At 41.0% G+C, this 25,605-nt stretch overlaps 1 protein-coding gene across 2 annotated transcripts in view; it reads right to left on the bottom strand.

The window, feature by feature from the left end:
- csmd2 (CUB and Sushi multiple domains 2) overlaps positions 1-25,605 on the bottom strand; it is a 262,542-nt gene that overhangs the window by 50,250 nt on the left and 186,687 nt on the right. For both annotated transcript variants that reach the window (XM_087834531.1, XM_087834530.1), the window contains 15 exons: positions 24,953-25,091; positions 24,547-24,734; positions 20,727-20,921; positions 19,847-19,963; positions 17,928-18,041; positions 13,099-13,194; positions 11,881-12,084; positions 11,218-11,342; positions 8,856-8,952; positions 8,087-8,191; positions 7,806-7,924; positions 5,150-5,219; positions 3,186-3,302; positions 1,953-2,162; positions 273-461 (listed from right to left, as the gene is read on the bottom strand). In XM_087834531.1, coding sequence (XP_087690657.1) covers positions 273-461; positions 1,953-2,162; positions 3,186-3,302; positions 5,150-5,219; positions 7,806-7,924; positions 8,087-8,191; positions 8,856-8,952; positions 11,218-11,342; positions 11,881-12,084; positions 13,099-13,194; positions 17,928-18,041; positions 19,847-19,963; positions 20,727-20,921; positions 24,547-24,734; positions 24,953-25,091 — 2,085 coding nt within the window. The remainder of the gene's footprint in view (positions 1-272; positions 462-1,952; positions 2,163-3,185; positions 3,303-5,149; positions 5,220-7,805; positions 7,925-8,086; positions 8,192-8,855; positions 8,953-11,217; positions 11,343-11,880; positions 12,085-13,098; positions 13,195-17,927; positions 18,042-19,846; positions 19,964-20,726; positions 20,922-24,546; positions 24,735-24,952; positions 25,092-25,605) is intronic.

Below are 25,605 nucleotides of genomic sequence, written 5' to 3' on the forward strand. Positions count from 1 at the left end.
TTTCAATCCAGCCTCTCTTTTATTCATCTTTTATTTGTCTCCGCTTCTCTTTAGCGCGGTATTGATTTTTCGCTGAGGAGTGCTTTGCTTCATTAATAGGGGATAATAATTCAGTTTAATTACATTATTCATAATAGATAATCATTATCTCCATGGCCACACTTTGCTCTAATGATGTAATAGTTCAATACGTTACAGTTTTAACAGCAAGTTATCGTTTTATTCGTTTCGTTCTGCGCACAGCTGTCCTCTTGTTTGCTCGCATCACTTACCTTCACAGCGAGGGGAAGGGTGATCCCAGTTGCGGGTGGTGCCGTGCTCACAGGTGAGGATGGAATGTCCCGTCAGCTGATACCCGGGCAGACACTCGAAGGAAATAGACTGGCCCACGTTGTAGCCAGCACCCACCACCACCCCGTAGCGAAAAGGCTCTGGATCTGGGCACTCCTGTAGCTCATAAGCTAAGGGAAAAAGAAGAGAAATTTGCTATTAAAGCTAGATACATTCATACAGCTATGAAACTTAAACAGAGAATCATATTATTTTCACATCAACAAAATCGATCAGGAAAGTACTTTTCCTAAAGGCTCCCTGTTCTGATGATTGCTGTGGTTGTGAACGCTACCCGCATGGATGTTCAAATAGTTTTTCTCTTACTGTCTGAAGTTAGCTAACAGTAGCTATCAAACCACTAAAGACTTGCCTTAATGTGTGAATACTCAGCTTCCAGACAACAACACTGTTATAGCGGAGGATCCTCTATTTTTATTTCCCACTTTCAATTCCCCTTCATCATGTGTCTGTTGTTCCTTAGGCACAACCTCCCACTCACTCCTCCTCATCCCCCTCCGTCTTCTTAGACAGGAGTTTTCAGAGGAGGGAAAAAAAATGCCTAAGGCAGGTTTGACTTGTACCAGAGGAGTATGATGCAGTCATCAGAGGTAGCGTGGGTAAATAATTCTTACTTTTCTTATTCCTATTTTTTTTTCCTTTTGGATACAAAACCAGGGCAAGCAGTGAGCCTTGAAAAGCACGGATATAAATATGACTAAAGGAATTGATTTCTATGGATCACAGCTTCTCTTTGTAGGAGATAACTCATGCAAATATTGCAAAAAAGGGGAGGGGAGGGATGGTATTTGCAAATATAATGCTTGATTTATATGCTAATGTACACATAATTATGTAAATGCACAATGCTACCTTTCGATTTGCTGGCTCGTTTGCTGAATCCCAAAACACAAACTTAGTGTGCCTGTTGCATTTGCGGACCGGGGGAATTTATTCCTTGCAGACGTGCAGATATGCAATGAAGCCTTTTATTGGCACATGCTAAAGCAATCTTTGAAGTGATCAGCAGTTTTATATACAGCTATTTATCCGGGGAATTCACTGCCTCTCTGCACTGATTAGTTCTTCAGAGTCAGTTATAGCACTAATTCAGTAATGTTATGGCTTTACATGAATAAATTTCACACTGAAGCGACACTAATAGTACTTAAGTGTACTTGCTGAAATAAAAGTAAACACTCCTGAAGATAATGATTGATTCGTTTCCTTCCGCAAGATGAAATTCATCACTGTGGCTTTCACTCTTATACTGATTTTAGAATTGCTTCAATTCAGGCAAAATAGCTCTGATATTCTTTATACCGCATTAGTTCTGATACGTGCATTTGGCACTCCTCTGCTGAATCACATTTCAGTAACAGGAAAAATGGACTGAAGCAGTCTAAAAGTGCCACAGGTGCTGGAGTAACGCATGCAGAACAAAGTAGCTCTGAATATTGACACTGGCCCAGCTCTGCAATGGGTAAAATAGTTTTGGTTGATATTTTTAGTATTAAAAGCATATAATAAGTCTGCTTCCTCAGACATAATCCAAAAGTTCAGATTATATCCCACCTCTAGTCTCCCGATCTTTTAAAAGGCCATCACATTTGGATACCTACCCTGGTACTCAAACCTGAAGCCAGGCTTGTTCTGCGAATGGTCACTATGGAAATAAATTGTGGTCTCGTGGGAGGTGGTGAGAAGGGAAGAGGGAACATCCTGGCCGCTGAATCTGCCAATGACAGCACTTGTTTCCAAGGGCCCATTGCGTATCTCAAGGAAGTCGTGGTTGGCTTCAGTGGAAAAGTTGAGGAACTGTATGTGGGCTCCTGTTTATAAGAAGTGGATAATGGCCATTAAAAAACAAAATTACATTGTCTTTCCAAAAATACTATCAAAGCTAAAGTAGGCGAGTCATTCCGCTTCTTATTATGTGCAGAAAATGGTTGCAATTCAGCCGTAGCACTCAATTGACATGAGTGAATGGACGGGGCGAAAACAATTGTTTACAATTATTCCAGAAATAAACAAAAATCCTAAAAAAAAAAAATGTTAAAAATGAAATGACACTGAATGTCCTTTATTTTTGATTTTACAGGGGAGCTGATTTACGCATGCTGGTACTCAAGGATTTGTATTGTAGCTTAGTCACATCAGAAACCTACTTGAGTGAATAGGAAGCAGCTTGTTAAGGTGACTGCTGTCAGGTGGCAGCTGCCAGACTGCTGTTGCACATTTCATTCGTGAAATCAAAAAGGTAAATGTGGTAAAGTAGATTGTGGCGCTCTTATACTTACTTAAAAAAAGTATGAGAGCACCCCTATTTTGTGCGAGTAGCTAAATGCTGCCCTCACTTATCCGCACCAGAAATATGAGTGCGGATTATTCCTGAGAAGTTGTCATGGCAGCTGTATGAACCAATGCAGTTCTATTATACCTTCATGTAGAAAAGAATAGTCGTATTTAGGCTGTGTAACATTCTGGAAGCTAGCACGCTTAAAAGAAGGGCTAATGGTGCTAGCTCCATTAGTGTTAGCCACACCTAGCATAACTAATGTAGCATTGTATGTGTGTAATGCTACACATTTCAGCAATATTTGAAAAACAATTTAATCAAGGCCAACTTCCCCAAAAATGTTTATCCCACTATTTTTAGTCTAAGGCTCCAGATAGTTCCATTTATTTTAAACTACCTCTTGAGAGCCTTCCAGACACGAATGTCATTATTAAGATAAATCTACATGTACAAACACTGTCACTCCACGGTCCAGCCTTACAAGTTGTATAATTAAAGGTTCTTTAGTGTAGAAATGCCAGCGTGACACGCTGTAAGAGCCTCTCATGTCTCTCACCGTAACCAACTGGCAGGTAGATTCTCCAGGTGCAGTCACTGTTGCTAGGGTAGTTGCCAGGGAAACCGGGACTGAGAATCATGCCCTCCATCTCTTCCCGAATTCCACCACACTGAGCTGGCAGAGTCCAGACAAAGCATGTCATTAGCATCCGCAAAAAAGTGATTCAGCCACATTACAACTATTTTACAAAACAATGATCTGCTCAGTCGTCAGATTCATAAAAAAGGATGTGGGTGAGAGAGGTGATGAGGTGCTTGCAGATAGAGCACTTGAGATAGTTTGAGAGGGTCCCAAAGTAAATACTACAAAACCTGGTCATCCTTTGTTGAATATGTGGAGAAGTTTTCATTTACTGAAGTATGATGTAATACTGCTTTTATCTGTGTTTGGGTTTATTTCTCTTTCTTTCTTTAAAGCCACCCACTATCTGTAGCAAGCCAAAAAGAACTGCGCACAATGCAGCCTCCTCCTTTTATTTATGTATTTATTTTATTCTATTTTTGTTTGTTTTGTTTTTTGTGTTTGTTTGTTTGTTTGTTTGTTTTTGCCTTGTTCACATGGTAGTACCTTTTTTTTTCTTTTTTGTGCCCATAGATTACACATTCTCCTGCATCCAACTGGTTTGCCACTGCGTGGCACAACCAGTTTTACAAGGGCAGTATTTGTAATCGCAATTTGAGTTATATTTTTCTGCACTTTTGTCATATTGGAAAATCATAAATAAAGTTGTCAAAATTTAAAAAAAAAAAAAAAAAAGGATGACCATCCTTTTACTGAAGCATAACAGAGGTGAAAATGAATTTAAAGCCACAATTTTTTCACTCCAGTCAAAATAGTTACAGATCTTATTAGCAACGATAAAATGCAATGTATTTTATGTTAAAGATATCAAAATAAACTTAAAACATACTGATAAATGTGTTAAACATTTTACATCTAAAGATGACAGCAACTGGACAGGGTATCTCAACCACCAATGAACTCCAGCCACCTTATACTGTTATTAATCACAAGATATGTGATTTAGCGGTGCCGAGTATGGTATACTTTGCTGTCCTTCATCATCCTCCTTTTATGTTAAACCGCTTATTCAATAAAAGCATTTCTTTGATTGAAATCAAGGACTAAGTCTCAAAAGAGATTAAAAAAAAATGCACGGAAATAATTAGAGGAAAAAGGTGATGAGATCAAAGAGGATGAAAAGAGCAAGAGATCATGTCGCCGAGATGAAAGTATACTGCAGCTAGTGGTAAAAGAATTAGCTGACTCAATGAAAAAGAATGAAAGAGGCACTGTTGGGAGGGGGAAACAGGCAAACATAGGGGGGGAGATTAAGAAATGAATGGGACAAACAGGCTATGTGTCAAATAGAGAAAATCAAGGTGATGTATCATTGTGTCTCTGCAAGGAACAAGTGAAGGGTTAAATGTAATCCTGTAGCAGTGAAAGCCTGAGGTAATCAGGAAACTGCTGATGCCTGTAAACACGATGAATCTCCCACCGACTTCAACCAATCATGGTGTGAGTTGGAACTAATTAGGGTATAGTAGGTTGCTCCAATAAGTGGAACCACTTTGTCAAGGTGTTCTAACAGACAGGAAACACTTAAAGAGAGGAGCTTTTGCAGTTACTTTCAGCGTGTTCGCTCAGCTTTCAAGGTAGCAATATAAATTCACTTTAAAAGTGCAAAAGCGTGCACAGCCTCAAGCAAAAAGACAAACAATTGACTATAACCTTTTCTTTTGCTGTCTTGTTTTAATGATTTTTGATTGGGAACAACCTTGGGGGGAACTTTGTCATCTGCACTATACTATTTAATAATAAAGTAATTCATTTCAAATACTTTGAATCACCCAATGAAGATCCCCAATGAAAGGAAAAAGCTGGTATTTAGAAAAGACACAGGACGCAAACAGGAGGGGGCAAGGACACAAGGAGCAAGTAAAGAAAGGCGTTTTTACCTATGCAGAGAGGAGGTGGGTAGTTCCATCGTCTGACAGTTCCAGGCATACAAGTGATGTGCGAGTTCCCCTGCGAGAAGCGTCCATGCACACATGCACAAAGACAAAAGTACGGGGGGAAAAAAGAGCAGGCAATGAATTAACTTGTTCGCTCCACTGTCACTCATCTGTTGCTCCAATTATTTGATCCTGCTGCTTTTCTCTGCATGACTTCATGTGGCGCCTAAAAGACTAAATCCATGAATTGACAGAGAATGATAGCGGCATATAAAGAGCATCATACAGAGCGAGAAAAAGACAGGGAAAGAGTGCGGAAAAATTCAAAGCCATTTCTCCAAAGCCAAATATGAAAAACTGGCATTTTTCAGAAAATTTAAAAGCACTTGCTGCAATTCTTAGAAAATTGTCATGAAAATGGCTTAAAAATGTCACATGTGCATGTTGGAACATAACAGACTGACAAAATAGACTGTTTATAATCAGACAAACCCTGACAGCCAGGCCATAAGAAGTCTTCAAATGTTCAATGTTTTAGAACAAAATCTCAGAAGTCTGTGGCTATAACATTTATTACGAACGTATTTGTTCAGCATTGAAAGAACAGTAATCCTGAAGCTGGGGATAGGTTTCATGCAAAGTCACAGCTATACAGGATATCTTTGTTAGGACATGACTCGGTATGTCTGGTGTAAAAGCAGAGGAAAAGTCTGCCAGCTGATAGAAATGAACTAACACAGGAGAACGCATTTACAAAACAAATTTAATTAGAAATGCCGTACAATTTATTTATTAGACCTCAGTGATATAAAAATAATGTGATTTGATGAGCAATGCTAAACATAAACACACACAAAAAAATATTGTTAATCCTTGTGAAGATGACTGTTCGCACATTGTTCCCAAAACCTTTTTGGAAATTTGGTCATTTTAGGGAAATACGTCACTGCCACCGGACCAATCGAGCTTACTGAATGAAGTCTACAGAAAGGAAAATGCTAAGCACAACCAGTGAGAAAATAGGAGTGACGTAAATCCAACCTGGCATTTTAATGTGAGAACAAGGAGTGAAAACTGACGGAGACACATAGTCTCAATGGAGTACAAATAGAATTTGTGTGAACTATTGTACCCAGTGTTCTCCTCCGATGTCACCATCTGTCTCCTGAAGGACAGATGACTTCAGGAGCACTTTTTTGAAGGGAATACAGAATTCTGATTTCTCAGCACACCAGCGCCACGGCCTTCATATTATAGCTAACAAACCGAGGACACTTGTCAACATGCTTTGAATTTGGATAGTAACTTTCTTATAAGCTTATTGGGAAGTTTAGAAGTATAAAACTACAAAACTAGTAAGTTACATAATGAAATGTAACTCTTGCTTATAGATATTACTTACATTTTATGAATGTACCACACAGCTTCACTGTTGGTTGTAAGGTGTTATGCAGCCAATTGTGACTAAATGTGTCTGCAGCCCTAGCTGGCAGCAGCACCACCGTCTCTGTGACAGCAAGTTGGTAGGAAGGCAGAAGGTAAGACAGATGACAGCTGTGCTAATCAGGGCAGCTCTTCATCTAGAAAACAGTTCTATTTGTGTCAGTGAAACTGAAATATAACACTCGGCCACAGCAGTGTGTAATTATATTCCGCACCACCGTGTTTCTATTTACCAAAGGAATACTGACAATGCTAGCGCTGCTAATGTTATCGTCACAAATCAGACAGTATATCACAATGTGCGCGATGTCATGCACACTGCAAAGTCCCACACATTTCAGTGCCATTTAATATATCACATTATTAAAGAATCTGATTACGAATTTGTGTGTTTAAGTCTCACTCTTGTCTGTGTGAATTTTCTGACTTTAAGGCTATCTAGTACCATTTTTCTTCCAGCTGTTTGGTTTTTATCAACTAGCCAATATCATCAGCTGATATTAGCTACTGTGGCTACTTATTTGCTAGCATTTCCCATGGCCAGTGGATGAAAGCAGAACTAGGAAAATCACTATTGAACCACGATATGAGAACTGATATTGAATAGTTGAATTGACACTGTCCACTATTCTTGGCAACACACGTTTGCCAAAAACACAACAACCAGCTGATCCAATAAGAGTCAGATATAACGTAAATAAGTAAATACACAATTACACATAATACACGTTGGGGAAATCTGTTTTGTCTCTGAAATAAAGAAGAAGAAGAGCTTGGCTTTTTAAATCACTAGTGTCAGTCATCAGTATAGGTCTTAAAATCCTATATTGGTCATGATTTACTACCACGTTAGTCATCTGGCTTTTACAGAACATAATACAGAACCCATACATGGCACCTGTTAAAGCCAAAGCCAGGGTACTGCCTACCTTATTGCAAGTTTGCAACAGACTATAGAGAATAAAAGTGATCACTTGCAAGAAAACTTGAAATGAACTAAAATAGCCAGAAGACCAAGTCCATCTATTCAACTTCTGTTTCTCTTTTTCTTCTATTCTACATCCTGACATATCAAAGTGCTGTAAAAAAAGAACTGCAGCATGAGCAAGCAAGTGTACAAAAGCAGGGCTGACAAGAGAGACACTATTGAAGGTGAGATTCAGCTTATTTTCGATGGTCATACATGACAGAACTATATGAAAGTTGGAGAGTTTACCTGTAGCGTATATCCTGGTTCACAATGGAATGACACCACGTTATTCATCTGAAGGCGCTCTCCAACCTTGATACCATTCATAGGAACTACAGGCTCTGGACAGTTAGTCAAAGACACGGCTAAGTGGATGATGAATGGAAACAAAAATATGGAGAGGGAGAAACAAAGGGAGAAACAAAAAGAAAAATTACAACAAGAGAAAATATCAAATAAACCTTAATGTCACTCTAAGAAGAAACAAACACTGTTTGAAGAACATGTTTTTTTCCCACACCACTTACTTTTGTATTCCAGCCTGAATCCAGCTGCAGACACGCTGATATCAGAGAAAAAGTGGAGGTAGAGTTGGTTGGAGGTGCTGTTGAGCAGAGCTGGGACCGTCGTGCCTTTGTGAGAAGATTAACAGTGGATTTCAGGAATGCTATCTCCTCTATAGCTGCTCACTATAACTAACTATACATGAGTTGCAGGCAAACAGCTGAAAAGCGCGTCTGTTAGCGGCACAATGTAACGACTCATTGACTTTTTCACAAGTAGAGAATTTATTCCAATATTTAAGCAAGTGTTCAGATGATAAAAACCAAAAACTGTTCCAAAAGAGACAAAAACCTGTAACCTGATATTAGCAACTCAAACTAGTGTGCCACTTTTCTGTCATCTCTTTACTTCAGGGCAGATCTAACATTTACTTTTGGTCTTGTTCCAAGCATAAGTTCCCTGTTGTTGCATTCTCGCTCTGACAGGAGTCGCAAAGATACTGTAAACAAACATTTGCCTCAACTCCACAAAGAATAGCATAACCTTTGTCCAAAGGCAGCAAGATTTGTACCAGATTAGAACTGAAACTGAGCTACATGTGGCAGCCATCTTTTTTTTTCTAAAGAAATCTATGCTTTTGGTTAGTAAACACAATATCTCTTCCAGACTGCAGGCTCTGCTCTGTGAAAAGTAATGAGGCTGTTTTCAAAATATGTTTTATGTCCAAGGTTGCACACATTAGACACGTTGAGGAAAATAAAGGCATATATAGAAATGCATATCCGGCAATACCCGAGAAGCTGCCAAGCATGGTGTCAGTGTTGTCGCCTCCGTCAAACACCTCCAGCGAATCCCAGTTCTGCTCTGTCACAAAGCTGATTACCTGGATCTGAGACAGGGAACAGACAGGGAGAAAGAGGGGGCGGTAGAGGAACACAATTAGTGAAATGTAGACCAAAAAAAACAGTAAGGAAAGATAGAGAGAGGGATGAGGGAGCAGATCTGGGAGGATTATGGGCAAGAAAATTAGAACGAAAGAAAGTATGTGAAGCTAGTTACTGTAAGTCAAGGACTAAAAACATGGTATTTGGTTATATCTACTCTTACTTTAGGGTACGGCCTGAAAAAACACAACCCTGCAGAGGGATTAATAGTCCAAGTATAAAAAAAAGATATTTCTATGTACAGCTCACCGGGGTTCCAGAGAAAACAACAGTAGTTATGATTGCTGCAACAGCCTCTCAGAGTATACAGACATTTTTAATAAAGAGGACACGAAATGTCTGAAAAGCCAAAGAATAAGACACGATTAATAAGGCGATGCTTAATTAGACTCGCCTCCTTTTCCGACTGCGTTCAAGTGGTGGGAATTGGATTTTAAATTAAGAAGACTGTGCGACATGTGGCGAATGCTGAATATTCTTCAAAGAGACTAAATCTACAAATGACAGTTGCGACCAGTAGGAAAACCAAAATACCACATGCTATAAGAGTAGCAGTCTAGATACAAAAAAAACTTATTTTGCTGTTAAAACAGAAAAAAAACAGTAAAACATGCCAAATTCTATGAAACTGACAACGGATTTTGTTTTCCTCAGTCTTTGTTGTCCTTTCTTTTTCCCCCCACTCTCCTTCCGAGCCTCCCCTTTTTTGTTCCCTCTCACGTCCATTCCTCTGCTGTCTTCTCTGCTTCTGATGGTTATAGATCGGATATGAGCCAATTAAGGGGGCTGTAGGGGCGCTGGTGCACCGGGCTCCCGGAGAGACGAGGCAGATCACAGATTGATCTTTCATTAGGGGGCCACAGCAAATGTGCCAGCAAGGCACCTCGCTCCTTTAAGTTCTCTTCTAGATCGTGACACTCCAATCTAATGTGTTTCGGGGAGCTGGTGGAGGAGAGCAACAGTATGGAAGGCAACAAGAAAAAAGATGTCTGCATGAAAGAGAAGGAACAGGGGGGCAGGATTCTGCTGCAGAGACATAGATACAGAGCCGTAAACTCTCTTAAGTTTGCAGTGACCGTGTAGCAAATTTGCAAATGAGTCTCTCTCTCTGTAGAAATATTACAAAGAAAAATGATGGCATACTATCATTTGACTGTACCTCCAAAGTCAGAAATGCATATGTAAGTTTTGTGCTGTTTACCTTTTGGAGGATTACACAGTGTCAGCTCTCTGCTGTTATTTCTGGTCTACTTCCCCTCCAAACAAATGCTGGCGTGAAGTGTGGCATGCTAAGTGTGCCTTTGGGCCATGTTGTGTATTTGACCTGCAAGGACAGTCAGCTGAGGTAGGGGAGCTAATAGCTGAGGGACGCCACTGAGGTTATTAAGCACAGAGGCTGAAGCATAAGCCTAAAAACTTTTCTGTCAGGCAGATCCACGGGGACCTTGCCCAGGTTCCATGAGATTCCATCACGCACGCATCGCGGAATAAGAATATGCAAACGAAATTAACTCCCAGGAAAGGAAAAGTAAAGTAATTGAAGAGGTGATTATAGGAAAATTTATTTCAGGTTGTACAATCTGAAGGTTCTGGTATAGTGATCTGCCAAATTAAATTCGGAGCCTTTAAAAAGGCCCAGAGACGCTATCACCTCGCAGCTCCCCACAACTGAGAGGCCTGTAAAAGCAATACATATACATATACTGTGTGCAGCACCATTGATTGGTCTTTGGTAAGCTGAAAGCATCTCGTCACACAGAGGTCTGTTGTCAAAACAACAAGGATCATAAAGGCTAGAATCTAGAGGTGGACAACCACTGTGAATGGCTTTAAAAAAGTGGTCAGAGACAGTTTAAAAAAGAGATTACCCTGCATGCTCAAGGACAGGCTGCTGTAGCTCAGACAATGAAAGCTAATGTGGTCTTACACTTATATCCTATATGTCTATAGGAAACCTATAGAAAACCTTCACCAACCCAGAACCCCAGCATAGATGCCAAACTCTAACTATAACATGCCGTTGTAAAATATATTTTCAAATGTGATTTTACTTTCCATAAATATAATCAGAGCGGGGTTTCCTTGGGCAACGTGGAATTGGAAAGGGATTTAGGAGACTGACTGCTAACGTTGGTGAATCTGCCTCTGGTTTACCAATCCTATCATCCAGGAGGTGGTCTGATGCCTACCAGAAACTTTATTGTACAAACCTGGATTCCTGATCCTTCGGGAACTGTGATCTTCCACACACAGTTGAGGCTGTTGAGGTAGGGCTCAGGAAATCCAGGAGATAAGATGGTGCCAGTTCGCTGGGTCAGATTACCTCCACATGGAACTGTGAGATAAGAGGATGAGGTTACTTTAAAAGTGTGCAAAATGCAAAGAGAAACAGATCATGTAATAAACATGCTCGTATCAGAACCAGAATCAAAATGCACACGACGACGACATGCTGTACATGATCCTCCTGGTTTGTGCTTGCGCACACAAACTCCTAAGGAGTGTTTACAGTCCTCAGACATTGTCCTCCCAGCTTGTCTTGTTCAAGTCACATCTGGCGACAGCACAGGAGCATCTGCTTCAGCTGTAAGCTGTGTATGAGAGTGTGTCTTCGTATAAGCATGTTGATTTCCGTGTGCGCATCTGTGTGTGTGTGTGTGTGTCCATCGGTGTGTATTTGTGACCCTGAGCAGTGCCTGCCACCTGCTCGTTGCATGGCTGAATCTCACTGTATAGCTACAGGCGATGGCTGGCAGCTCACATCTGTGTCAAGATGGAAGCTTGAAGCTCAAAATATCAAGTATGTGAACCAGACAGAAGGAGAGAGAGAGTGAAAAGGCAGTTTTTGTGTGTTTTAAGTATCTGTGTCCTACCTATACAGCTGGGTATCGAGCTGTTCCATTGTGCCAGGGCATTGGGAACGGTTAAACATTCGATAGCGCTCGATCCCTCCAGCACGTAACCAGGGCTGCACTCGAAGCGGACCACGGCGCCGACGGCAAAGTTGTTACCCATTCGTCTGCCATTTCGGGGCTCGGGGACTGAGCTGCACTGGGTGGCGCTGGTCCGCGGCACGGCTGTGAACAGGAAGAATGGTGATTTGATTTGAGTCATTATCCAGGATACTTTAAATTAAATAATGTGTAAAAGGCTGCTGTGCTTCTACGTAACCTGGAGTTAGAGATACCGACCTACTATGCTTTACATTTGAGTAGGGGCTTTAGAAACAAGCAGTTTTAGTTCCTTGCCTTTTAAACCAGGAGTCTTCTGATTGGCTCCCTCAATAAAAACAGAACATATGACCAACTGTGTGCCTGAGATGAACATATTAGGAATCTCCACCTTTGTTGACATCATCCAGAGCCAAAGGTGGAGAAGTCTGTTGTTTCTAAGCATTTACAACCCTTGAAACTTTATCTTTTGACTCACATGGATTACCTGCACATACGGTGTCATGCTAATTATTTAAAACTTATTATTTGACCATGACAGGAAAAAAAAGAGCATAACAGCTACTCTTTAAATGTAAACTACCTACACATTTAATATACAATAGAAAAATCTCACTACTTGATTTTGTGATTTCTTTTTAGTGTCTATGTCAGTGTGATCACTATGCCCAGAACAGCCAATACAAAATATGATATTCAGCTCTGCTTTTTCCTTGGCGTTGTTTCAGCGTACTTGCCAAAAAGAAAAGAAAAAAAGGAAAAAAAAAGTATTATTTATTCATTAAACATTCTTCGGGGCTGCCACTGCCTTTGGATATCTACAGCAAATGTCATTTCTGGTACAGTGCACTGTTTAAGGGAAATAAGAATTCAAAAAAGCCCCTCTTGGGGGGGAAAAGAACAACGGAGAGTTTAAGTACAACTTTTTCGCACACTTTCTGCAGATGCATGCGCTCGAGCACATCACGGCTGAGACAGCGGCTGAAGGTGAATCCTTGCAAAATCACTCAGCAAGTCATCTGATATGGACACGGAGGGGGGGTGTTCGAAGAGAGGGAATTAAAAAAAAAGGTAACAGAATTTGTTTCGGAGTGTGTGATTGTGCGCGTGTGTGTGTGTATGTGTGTGTTGCACACTCACCCTGATAGACCAGATGGAATCCTCTAGAGCTGGATTGGCCTTTGGAGGTAAAGCGGATCAGGATTTGGTTGGAGGTTGCTAATGGCAACGACTCACCTGCGATAAGATCAAGGTTTTTTAGCAAACAAATCTTTAGCAAAGTGCTTTGTTCTGCATCAGTTTACGTTTGTGTTGCTTTCTGGTTACTGAATCACCAGCTCTGTCATTTCCTCCCTCCTGAATGTGAATCCTGGTGACTATTTTTAGGAACTCGTTCTGCACATCCAGCATGAAAATTAAAGAAATGCAAGAGCTAGGGAATCTGCAATGACTGAGGGAAAGAGGACATTCTGCAGGTCTCTGGATATGGATATATTTAGAAGTGCTATTCATGTACTGCATTGCAGGAAAGTGCAAAAAGAGAAAAAAAAAACACGTGGGTATCTCATCCGAGTGAAATCTTGCTGTTTGGTCTAGAGCTGTGCTCGGCGATGTTACGCTTTCACAGAAAAACTCACTGGGGTGAAAATATAACATGCTTATAGAAGGCTTTGCACCATCTGTGGTGCATGCAAATGCATGTTGATTATTCAGATTAGCTTAATACTTTGCAGCCACAGAGTACTCTGTTTATCTTCCATACCTGTAGGAAAGCCAGAAATATCTGTCAGGTACATTGTGACTAAATGGTAATCTTGCTTACTGGCACTGATAGCATTGTGCGAGGGTGCAGCTGAGCCTCTGACTGCAGTCTGCCTATACCAAGCGATGTCCCGAAGCATAAAACCTGCATTTGATCAGCGTATGAGCCTCACTCTCTATCATGTTCTTGTTTTTCCCGGTTTGATAATTGTTTGTGTTATTCCAGCTGGGCTAAGGCAACTCACGTTCCAATTTTTAGTTCTCAAGAGTTCCCCAGTTCCCCATTAATTTATAAGGTGGGGTGTCAGAGTAGATTTAAAATAGTACAGCATGACTTTTAAGCGCTGGAGAAGCAGCTGCAGTGACCAGACCTCCTGTGACTTTTTGTCCCGGGCTGTTTCCGAATTACGGAATCAAATTCAAGGTTGCATTTTTCACCTGCTGCCTAAGGCTCTCCACAATCAAGCTCCTGGAAGTCTTACTGTACAGCTTAAATTGCTTTGGGTAATTGGTGTGAGCAGGCCTTTTGATAGCGCTCTTTGTTCTTTGGGTAGAAAATTCGATTTTTAAACTACACGCAAGGACAATTTACTCAGAATTTAAGGGGTTCGCCACATTACGAGACTCTTTACTCTAATAGCATTAGTCAAATAAAATGTGATTATACCGAGGTCAAAAACATCTAACTGTGAAACAAATCCTGAGAGTACGTTTTTTTGTTTTGTTTTTTAATTCCTAAAAATTACCCATACCATCCCCTGCAATCCCCATTAGCCCATATTGTAATTACACAAAAGGAGAACCCCCATGATGTATCCAGTGTGGTGTAAAATTTGTTGACTGACACAGAACATGATACAAAGCGTGATCATCTCTGTCTCTGCCTCTCTGTCTTTCTCTCAGTGTGGTGCTGACTGGCGTTCTGCTGTGAATCTCATTACTCTATGTCTGCTTGCTGTCACACTGTAGTGGGAGGCAGACGTGCTTAACCTCAGAGGCAACATCTGTGTGTGGATGTGTGCGTGTCTGTGTTAGTGAGTCTCACTGAGCCTGCTCTGTGCTCTTAGGTTTTCTGAGAGCTTCTGCACCTTTAAATGCAGTGTCCTGAGATAGCTCCAGCGGCACAGTTTCTTAATGAGTCATCACCGCGAATGTTCAGGTTCCACTGCTGGATCCCAGAGCACGCTGGCTAGTTTATTAGAGGAACCCTTGCTGTGTGCTGTCGTGGTGACAGTGTTTCATAATTTGCTGCACAGGGAAAGTATCCGTGCAGTAAGAGCAAACACGTGTCAGCATGCAACTTACTGGCTCTCTGGCCATTGTCCAGCATCCCGACCACTTTGTCCTTAAAATGATCTTCAGCACTGATATGTGAAAGGTTAACGAGGTCAAGTCTGACTTTGGCTGGGATCAGTGCCTGGATTTAAGTGGTAGTTACTTCTGTGCACTGATAAACAGCGTCAGCGAGAAAAATTCTGGCTGTTAAAAATCACAACTAAACAACAGGTTTAGAGTTTAAAAAAAAAGAGTTAGTCAAGTGTGAATATCAGGTGGTGAATTTTAATTCTGCAAAGTTACATTTTGTGTTTATTCTGCGGTGAGCTGAAAGGGGACTTTAGCAAACTCTAGTTCTAGATGGCCAGGAGAGAGATAACTGCCATTTCCTTCCCTTTTTTCTTTTTTTCAAATCGATTATTAAAAAATTAGCATTTAGATAGGTGTCCTTGATTTCTTGAATCAGTCATTTTGTTCTTCTCTTTTCTAATTCACACCTTTTTTTTTTACTGTTAATTTATTCCACATTTCATTTCTTCTTATTTTATTCTGTTTGTCCCCACTGCCTCTGATAACTCCCAATCACCGGCATTTCTCTGTAGAGAAAGTATTTTACCTCAATAAGCATAAAAGGAATGAAAAAATACAGCTGAATACTTTACTGAGATCATTTAGTAGAGAATCTGTTTTTCAAGGTCTGCATAATTACAGAAAAATGCTCCGTGCTTTGACTTCTGTGATTTGAGGTGTTTGGCAAATGCCATCCTGCCATTAACCAAAAACCCCCAAACTGTACTGTACATACTGATAACATCTATATTTTGACATGACAGCATGTGTGACGAAAAACAGATTCAACTGAAAACGCAGGAGACAAAAGTTCCACAATCTAAATCAGAGTAGAAACAAGAACTGATCAAATAATGGTATTAATAAAGTCTACCAGCTAAAGTAAGTGTGGACCTGATAAGAACCATGTAAAACAAGGACAGGAAGTGGGTGAAAATAAGGTGAAATACATCAGAAAAAAAAATAAAATAAAAAAGCTTACAGATCATAATGGAAAACACATGAAGCTAATTCCGTGCTTTGTACGCTTGCACATGTAAATGTTAGTAGATTTGTAAGCTTTGCTGCTTTGGTATGGTGAATGGAGATACATGCTTCTGGTTTGTGCCTAATTCAGTGGCAACGTGTGGGCTAAAATCTCTCTTCCTTTGCCAAAGTGTGTCAGCTTTGCTCTGCCATGCCTGGTTAGATAGCTCTGCGAACCCGCTGCCTCGAGTCCGTAGTTAATATAGCATCCTGTTTATTGAGCTGTAAACTGGATTTTCTGAGGCTGCCCTGGACACAAACCAAAGTAATCATTTTGCTTTTGTCAAGCCACAGGGCGAGGGCAGGCTGAGACGGAGGGGTGCCCTAAACTTGCCACCTTTTCACTCACACCCTCTTCAGAGGTTGAACCTCCCCGACTACAGCCATTGCTTTTATAGCCTATCAGTGCAGTTGTAGTATTTATTACATCCATTCATCAAAAATAATATGGCACACATTTAGTTATTTTTCGCCTTTTAACTTTTAACCTTAAAACTGTTGTCCTTTTTTACCATATTCCACTCTCATAACTCTCTTTTAGTGAGTTGTGTGTGCATGTGTGCTCCACTTTCTGTAGACATCTACCCAGCACTGCTACACAAGTGGGCTCTTTATACACTAGTGACACACGAACCACTGTGTTGTATTTGTCTGCAACACACACTTGATTCAAATATGACAGTTTAGGTTAAGTTTAAGTTTAAGTTTGGACTCTGACCTAATGACAGAAAACAAAAACTGGAATTAAGTTACCAAACAAACCGAACATGGATTGTCTGGTTAAACAGTACTATCTATGTGCCGTAGTTCATCATCTGTGGCTCAGAAGCACTAGCAGAACTGCACTGTGCAAGTCTAGCTTTGCAGACACGGCCAAATAAACGACTGAATTTAAGATTATTTAGCACCACTCATGAATGTAATGGGAAGAGACAGATATCAGCTCAAAAAAAGTGAAGGTAAAGTGCTTGTTTAAATGTATTTGAATCATACCATCATTACGAAACTTGAAGGTTTTCCTGTAATTGCTAATGTCATTAGGTAGGTTGAGCTCCAGGAATACAATTATTACTTTTTGATTTGTTTGTGAGGTCACTCTCTACTGGCCACTTATTGCAAATATGCAATAGTTTTAAAGGGAAGAATTCACACATGCTCACAGGCATGTGAGGGCATCGTATTGCAATATATATGGAACGAGTGCAACACCGTTACTTTACATAGCAAGCTGTTAGCGGCTGACGTCATAAACCATTATCTTATTTATCTTTCCATGTAACAATTAATATAAAAAAAAGTATCTATTCAGTTGTTCCACTAGTTTAAAAAGTAGAAGTTATAGCATAAACAGGCACCTTGTGGATCACTGCACTTGTTTGCCTACATAACTGCATAATTTGTGTAATACCAATTCAGGTGTATGCTCATGCAAGGCTTGAGCCTGTCTGTAGATATGTTATCCCTGTGACTCTTGTTGTCACTGCTGAATTGTGTTACAGCTCAGTGGAGCCCACCTGCAGCCACCGCGCTTCTGTCTGCGTCAGCACTGTGTCTCTGAGTTTAAACGGATCCTTGTGAAAAGGATAAGTCTAAGACAACAATTTTATTCAGTCCCCTGTCATGTCAAGAATAATGGCTTCAAATAGTCAAACCACTGTTACTGATTTGGAACGAGCTAGTGCTGAAGATGAAACAAAGCTACACAAATGTGCATGAGTCACGTCTTGCCTACCTCTAGTTGCATGTAAATAGCTTCTATTTTTTGCCTCCCTCAAGTTTGATACCTGCTGAAATCGGAATCGTGTATTCAGGCATCTGAAATGTGCATGTGTGGGTACCTGTGTGTGCTCCAGAGAGCGAGCTAAGAACGCGGGAGTGCTGCGTTGCCCCATCGTAAACCTCCACGATGTCATTCAGGGCCGTCTGGAAGAAGGCGAACTGACTGAAGACCACTAGGAAAAACAGACGCAGTCATGAAATTGACATCGGAGAAGAAATGACTCAAAAACAAAACAAAACAAAAGTACTCATCATCCAAAAGAATATTTTCAACACCGTTTGTAATCAAAAACTCTCCTTTAAAGCAAGCTAGATAATACTGCCAGTTATGACAACACAGCCAAAAAAACCTGATATTACAATAGAGATCAGCAATCCTGTCTGGGCTTGATTGCCTGTCAGGAGATGAAAGGCTTTGCAATGACAGTCAATCTGTTGTACAATGTGTAGCTAAATCTCCACTACGGTGCTTTCATCCTTTCAACCCACCCTTTCTACTGCTGTTGCCTGAACATATTCAGCCCCTTCACAATCAATCTGTCTCGTTTACTCGCAGCACATATCGCAGGTGGAGAGTAAAAAAGAGGGCAGAGGTGAAAGAGGGGACTACTGCTCCTCCATCAAAGTGTGGTTCTTTATGTTCTGAGATCCACTTATTTGACGTGATTCAGCATCTATAATCTCCAGCATCTTCAGCGATTCCCATTATTTGTGCATCCTCTTCATCTGCGTCTCTGATAAAAGAACCCAGTCATTGCGGCTACACCCACCCTGTCCTCTGCATTGAAGAAAATAGCCTATCATTAGCACTAGTGCATCAGCCTAATGAGAAGTGGCAAGAATGGAGGCGAGAGCATTTGTGGCTCATCACGACAAAGTGAGTTGCCTTGGGCCTCGCTGTCATTTTCCAAGGAAATGCAAATGTGGATTTTAATTATTTCAATTTCCTTTCTCGCTTCGACTCGGCCGAGCAAAATACGCTGCCGACAGGTTCCAAGAAGGATAGGTGCCCGGTCGTTTTGGAGCAGAGCCGGACCTCTGAATGAGCATCATGACCTCAATATTCAAAAGACTGGGGTGAAGTAGCCGAAAGCCAAACACATGCCCGCCACTGCTTTTTTGGTGTAATTTAACAATGATAGGACGTGAGCTTGCCCCTCGAGAGGCATGGTGCTGATAACTCATTAAGGAGCCAGAGGGAAGAGAAGAGGAAGCAGGAGATAAAAGGAGAGCAAGACAGAGCGCCCGAGATAGAAAGTGAAACGGAGCGGGATCCCGAGCAAGCAAGTGAAACATGTTTAAATCTGAGTATACGTGCTTGTGCTGTGTTGTGTTCCTCTTCCTCTTCTTTGCTTTCTGAATAAATTCCTGCTCTTACAGTATGGCATCACATATTGGAAAAAAACTGTGACCTTTAAGAAGGAAATGCCAAAAAGCGGCGAAACTTCGGAAACTCTGGATCTAATTATATTTCGGTGGATGCGTGCCTCTGAGTGACGTGTTATATGACTAGTGTATAAGCTGGTGATTAAATGGCTCTTCCACAGTGATGCAAAAAAGTATGTGTAGCAATGAGACCGATGAATATAGGGACTATCAATCACTCTGCGATTTAAAAATAAAAAACATTTGGTAAGAACTGAAAGAGGATGGGAGCTTTTACAAGTTTGACACAAACTTTCTCTCTCCGGTGCAGCTTTCGCTAAAAATATTTAGTTATGGAAAAAAACAATCTCAAGTGTTTTTCTTTTTATTCTCTTGCCTTCAGCCTTGAAAAATATGTAGAACTGAGTGAGGCACTTGAGCATTGTTTGAGCCCGATAAGGAATTATTATTATTATTTTTTTTTTGGCATTACAGAAAAATTGCATCTTAATTAAGCACCAATAATTAACCACCTTTATACACCGGCACAAAAACACACAATAAAACATCTGCCAGGAAGAGTGTAAAAGAACGTTCTCACTTCTTGGCTTACCGTAATCTTTGGGCACGACTACAGAGTACAAACAGGTTCGTGCGCTGCTGTAGTTACCGGGGTAACCAGGAGACAAGACCACTCCCTCTGTACCAGTGTACTGTCCACCACATGGAGCTGCAAAAAGACATAAATGAGAAATGAAAAAGAGACGACCAAAAAAAAAAGAAGGAAAGGACAAGGCAAACATGACAGGAAGGTCTACAGCCAGAAGTGGAAGATTCCATTTCTCTCCCCCCTCCTCCTACCTTTCCATCCCCTCTGTTCCATCACTCCTAAATTACTTTTCTTGTCTGATTGGGCTTTCAGTGGAAGATGTCCCCAGTGTTTGTCACAGTGAAATTGCAATGTTTTCCAAGTGTCCGTCTGGGTTAGCCTGGGCGTGCTGAGACCCGGATTGCTTCTACTGGTTAAAGCCCCCCAAAAAATGCTCAGCACACGCTTGTACCCTGAACCCTCGTTTCCCCACGTGTGAAAATCTGCGTGGTGTGAGCTTGTCTTCCACCTGGCATACAACTAAAGCTTCACACTGTGAGAGCCATACGATTCTGTGGTGTCAAGGATCTTTCACCAGCTCTCCCGGGGGGTGAGCTAGTGAGCTAGTCGTGTCATGGGAATATCAGAGAGCAGTCAGAATGACGCGCGTTCCGCTGTGAGCGTGAGGGGAATATATGCAAAATAAGCAGCACTCTTTAAATTAAAGCTGCGCTTGCACAACTATTAATGTTAGCAAAACCCACACAGCTTTGCACATACACCTGTAGGACACTGCTCTGTGGGAAAAATAGCCTAATCGTATAGACATGTTTACACGTGACAAATCTATAAGCACTGATGTGGTTTGTGTTCCTAACAACCGTCTCCAGATGTCAGTGTTTACCAATGCAGATGGGTTTGGGTTTGTTCCAGCTCGGCTTGCCGTCCACCCCCATGATGCAAGTGAGCGTTGGGTCTCCCTCTAGTGTGTAGCCACTGTTGCAGTGGTAGGTGACGGTGGAGCCCAGCTTGAGATTGGTGCCCACCCGTGTCCCATTGCGCACCAGGCCGGGCTCAAAGCAAGACTCCCTAGGGTTCTCTGCAGAGAGAGGTAACGCAGTGGAAAATCAGTGACAGAAGTGAGCAGGCGTTGTTATTTCATGAAAGGGATTTTTTTTTCCTGCATCCAGCTGTAGCCGTGATACTGGAACAGAAGCTGTTTTCTGCCTAAGGTTACTGATACACTTGGATTTCGAACTTCCCTTCCTCCTTTGTGACTGCGTTTGCTTTCACCCCCGCCCCACCGTTTCCTGCAACTCTGTGCTTTCCTCTGTCAGTAAATATATCTCACTGACTGACTGCCACTTTTCTCTCTAGCCCTTGACGGTGGCCTCTCATCTGTGGCTGCTGGGGTATGTATGGCTGTGGAGAAAGACAGGCAGCTGATTGAGAGTGGCATGGCTCTGGCCCAAGGTCTGCTGACTGCACACAACCGCCTCTCAACCAACGCTTCGCTGTGCAGTCAACTAGAGAAGACAATGCCCATACGCAAGCTTTCTTTGTCAAAGACACACACACACCTACACTCGTACCCTGCCAAACTTCACTTGCACAAAACCTGCAACCGACCACACGCATCAATCATCACTTCTGAGGTCATAAGAAAGATGTCTTGCTCAATTTACCATCGCATTGTTCTCAGGTGGAAAATGTACACGTGAGTGGAGGCCTGTCAATTTGTCACACTTCACACCTTTACTGCTAAAACAAACACGGGGGGAAAATGCCCAAAGCAATTTAATTCAATCTTAAAACCCAGTCCACTTTCCCAGCAAACGTTAATATTTGATGACTTACACCCACCGTAGGAAGGTGAGTCAACTGTTTTCTCATTAGGGAAATTTCTACTGACACTTGAGTGTCTGACAGAATATATGTTCAAGAACCTGAGCTGTGTCAACAGGAGCTAGCTGAGTGCAAACTTTAAACAGGGAACACTGTAACAATGTTCATATAAAAGAAGCATTTCTTAAAAAAGGTTCACTGGGAGGTCAACAAAAAAAGACTAACCCACATTAAAATGAGTCCCAGAGCTGACAGAAAATGTAACATTCTTTTTGTATTTTATCGCTTCCCTGAAAATAATCAAAGCATGACACCTTTATATTTTAAGAATTTTTGGCCTCCTTATATCATCTTGCACTTAAAGATTTATATTTCGCATTGTACACCAAGTACTTTAAAAAAGTTTCTTCATTTCCATTTAATACTTGTACAGCTGCTGTTATTGTGTGTATATATATATATATATATATATATATATACTTCTTCATACATTCTTACATATTTCTATACTGTGTATTGTGTATTTTGTTGTACAGTTATTTTATTTTCAACTTTAATTTTTATATTTTATTTTATTTTATTCCTTCCTAGTTAAATTTACCCTTTTTAATTTTCATATTTATTTCCTATCTTATTCATAGCCTTTTCTTCTTTCTTTAGGTCACGAGCAGTTGTGTAAGCATTTCACTGCATATCGTACTGTGTATGACTGTGTATGTGACAAATAAAATTTGAATTTGAATTTGATTTGATTTGAAGTACATGGTGTATAAGATCAAATTTCTAATTCATTGATGACAAAATTAGACACACAGTAAATAAATGTTGAATTTCTAAGCTGAAAGTTGGGGAACTAATGATATCACAGAGTGCTAGGGCCAGGTATGTCCGCTGACTGCCACTACCTGCTCTAAACAAGGGTTATTTAGCCATAAACCTTGTTTTGATATGTCATGAAAAGAAATATATATATTGGTGGTGAAAACATCTTTCAACGATAAGAAAGATGTCAGCTAGGACACTCTGCCCTCACCCTCGACAAAAATACCCCAAGCTTTTTGGGCTGAAGGGTAAAAATGATGGACATAAAAAGAGACAGCAGAGCTGTGATAGATATAGTAGGCATTAGGAAAGGGCTGGCCCTTGGCACAAGCTGGTCTGTAGAAGGTTGGTCACCCCAATAAAATGAGCTGATTTAACAAGCCTTGACCCTGATTTACAGATGTGAGTGAAGATGTTTTTTCCATTTTGTTGTTGTGTTTTTAAAGGAGACATTTAGTGGTAAATTGCAAGAGAGCCCAAGATTTGATGAAGGTGTTGGATTAGAGAAATAATCTGCATGTTTTTGTGTGTAAATGTCCTTGTCTGTGTCTTGTGAGTGTCATTTAAATGTGGCTCAGGTATGGAAAGTCTTTGAGTCCACATATTTCCCTGGAGAGCCAATGTGAAAAGCGTAAAAGACCTAATCAAAGGATGCCTGAGACAAGAAAACAGAAAGACATAAAGACTGCTCAGTGAAGAGGCTGACAGCACCTCGGGCGCATTTTGTAATACAATTTTCAGGGCCGGGTTGACCAAATGCCGGATCGGGCCAACTCGTCGACGTGCTGTCTTCTCACCAACCAGACCCGAACTCGCAGCCAAATGCGCTTTTGTGCCATGTTGTTTGTCTGAAACCGAGGAGGTAATTTATGTATTATTTGGTTATGGTTCATTAGTGTGGAGAATTGGAAGTGGGGTGAGGGAGTTTTTCGAAGCCACACACTGGGTCCATCTGCTCTACCAGATTGGCCATACAATAGCACACACTGCAGTGAATGTTGCTGGGAGTGAGTTAAGGGGTAGACTCTGTAACGCTGTCTTGCCGAAAACATTGTTTCTCACTTCATTTAAGGACAGTTTGCCAATGAGTTGTAGGGCTGTGGCGCATAAAACAGGTAGAGTTCTCAAATCAGTCGACTGCTTGTACATCAAATCCTATCTGAGCGTGAGCCAAGAAACGGGAAGCTTTGGGGTCAATCTGGAATTGGTTAAGAGTCTGATACCTTAAACAACTCTAATTGAGGTAGGGAGATTTAACACTGCTCTCTCAAGCAAAGCCCCTAACATAGATGCTGTGTCTAATTTACAGCTTCCTCAGCATCTGTGTATTTGCTAGGAAGTGAGGTAGTCCCCTACAAGGCTGAAACAAAAATGCAGAACAAACAGATGTGCAACACAATCCTTAAACCAAGTGGCCCTCTGTGACCACTCATGAACAAATACATTTTTGTCCCCTGAACAATGTGCTGCGGTCAACCGTGCTTAGACATGAGACAACAAAATGCTGTTTGCTCCAATCTATAAGAGGCCCTTAGTGCAGCTGCACTGATCACAAGCCGACAGTTGTTTGTTTTCAGAATTTCTGCTAGGAGGCGCACGTTAATAATGACACCCAATCAGGCCATAGCAGAAACAGGGAGGTTGCGATCAGGATGCTGCAGCGCAGACAACCCATTCTTTCACTGGAGAATGTTTTCACACAGGTAATCGTATCCGCTCTGGACTACACTGAAGGGAAAGTTAAAAAGAAACAATCTGCAAGGTCGATAAGCAGCAGAGGGTAAATGCACTCTCTCTGTGCCAGAGGAAGAATTTTAATATGTGAACTGTTCGGGGGATGAAGCGGCGCAACCTTCTTGAAATCTGCTGTTTTGTTCACAATTATAAGATGCTGGATTTGGAAAAAAAAAAAAAAAAAGCCAAAATGAACACTTTAATTCTAATGGAAATGCAAAAAAGACAAAACAACTCTTTCTCCCAGCTTCACTGTTTTTATCCAATTAACCAAATACTGCATTGCTTTAAGGTGTTCCTTAAAGCAATGCAGGAACATGTACCTGTGTACTGCAGCACAAATCCATTGCTGCTGAGAGAGGCGTCGCTGCGGAAAGCCAAGAAGAGCGTGTTGGAGCTGCTCTCAATGCGATCAGGAACATCTGTGCCATAAAAGCTACCCAACAAGGGGCTGAGGGAGTCCGGTCCATCATAGATGTGCAAGAAGTCATAACTTGGCTCCAAGCTGAACCTGGTTAAAGAGAATAACATTAAAAATATAATCACATAACTGCTGCTTAGATGGGCTGCGAGTAAGGTAACATAGCTTTACTAGGATGACTTTGAAAATAAAATGCGAAAAGTGGAAAAGGTTAAAAGATCAACTGAAGCATAAATCCCCCCCTCTGTTGAAAAGTCAAAACATATGCGTTGACATTTTTTCCTCTTCTTTTTCTACTGAATGCTTACTGGTTGAAGGTCAGAGAGATGACATAGTCCTGTGTGACAGTAACTGTCCAGTCACACTCTCGTCCGTGAGGATACGGTTCAGGATAGTCTGGAGACAGAATCAGCCCACTAGGACCTGTCAGGTTCCCGCCACATGGAGCTATGACAAGGAAGAAATCCATTACAGTTCACTGCAGTCAAGGAGCAAACAGCAGTGGCATCTGGACAGCAACTGAACTGCTATCAAACAACAGAGCTGATCTCAGTTTATCTTAAGATGCTGGAATCTTTTATTTTTCATTGCATAGATGTGTGTTTCATTTTATTTGAGAACCCACTGATAAGTGTTCTTTTTAGCATTTATTGTTGGGTAAGACCAACACATTTCTAGTATGAGCCTCCATCATCCCAGTTAAAAATAAATAAACAACAAATATGATCAAAACAGAGGACACACAATTGTATGGTGTATACTGCAAGTGAACCTCAAATAAACTATATATAGATTACAACTACATAATGCTGCCAAACAAAAAGAGAGGAAAATATGCAATATTTAAACTGGAAGAAGGATGAAACAGAAGTCCTATTAAGTAGTTAAAATAGCCTGCAGGAAACAACTCAACAGTAAATCTTCTTTAAGCCTTTTGTACTTTGATAGCCTGGATTTATAT

Source organism: Neolamprologus brichardi, chromosome 22, assembly GCF_056152115.1.
Source record: "Neolamprologus brichardi isolate AB-2024 chromosome 22, ASM5615211v1, whole genome shotgun sequence".
Classification (NCBI taxonomy): domain Eukaryota; kingdom Metazoa; phylum Chordata; class Actinopteri; order Cichliformes; family Cichlidae; genus Neolamprologus; species Neolamprologus brichardi.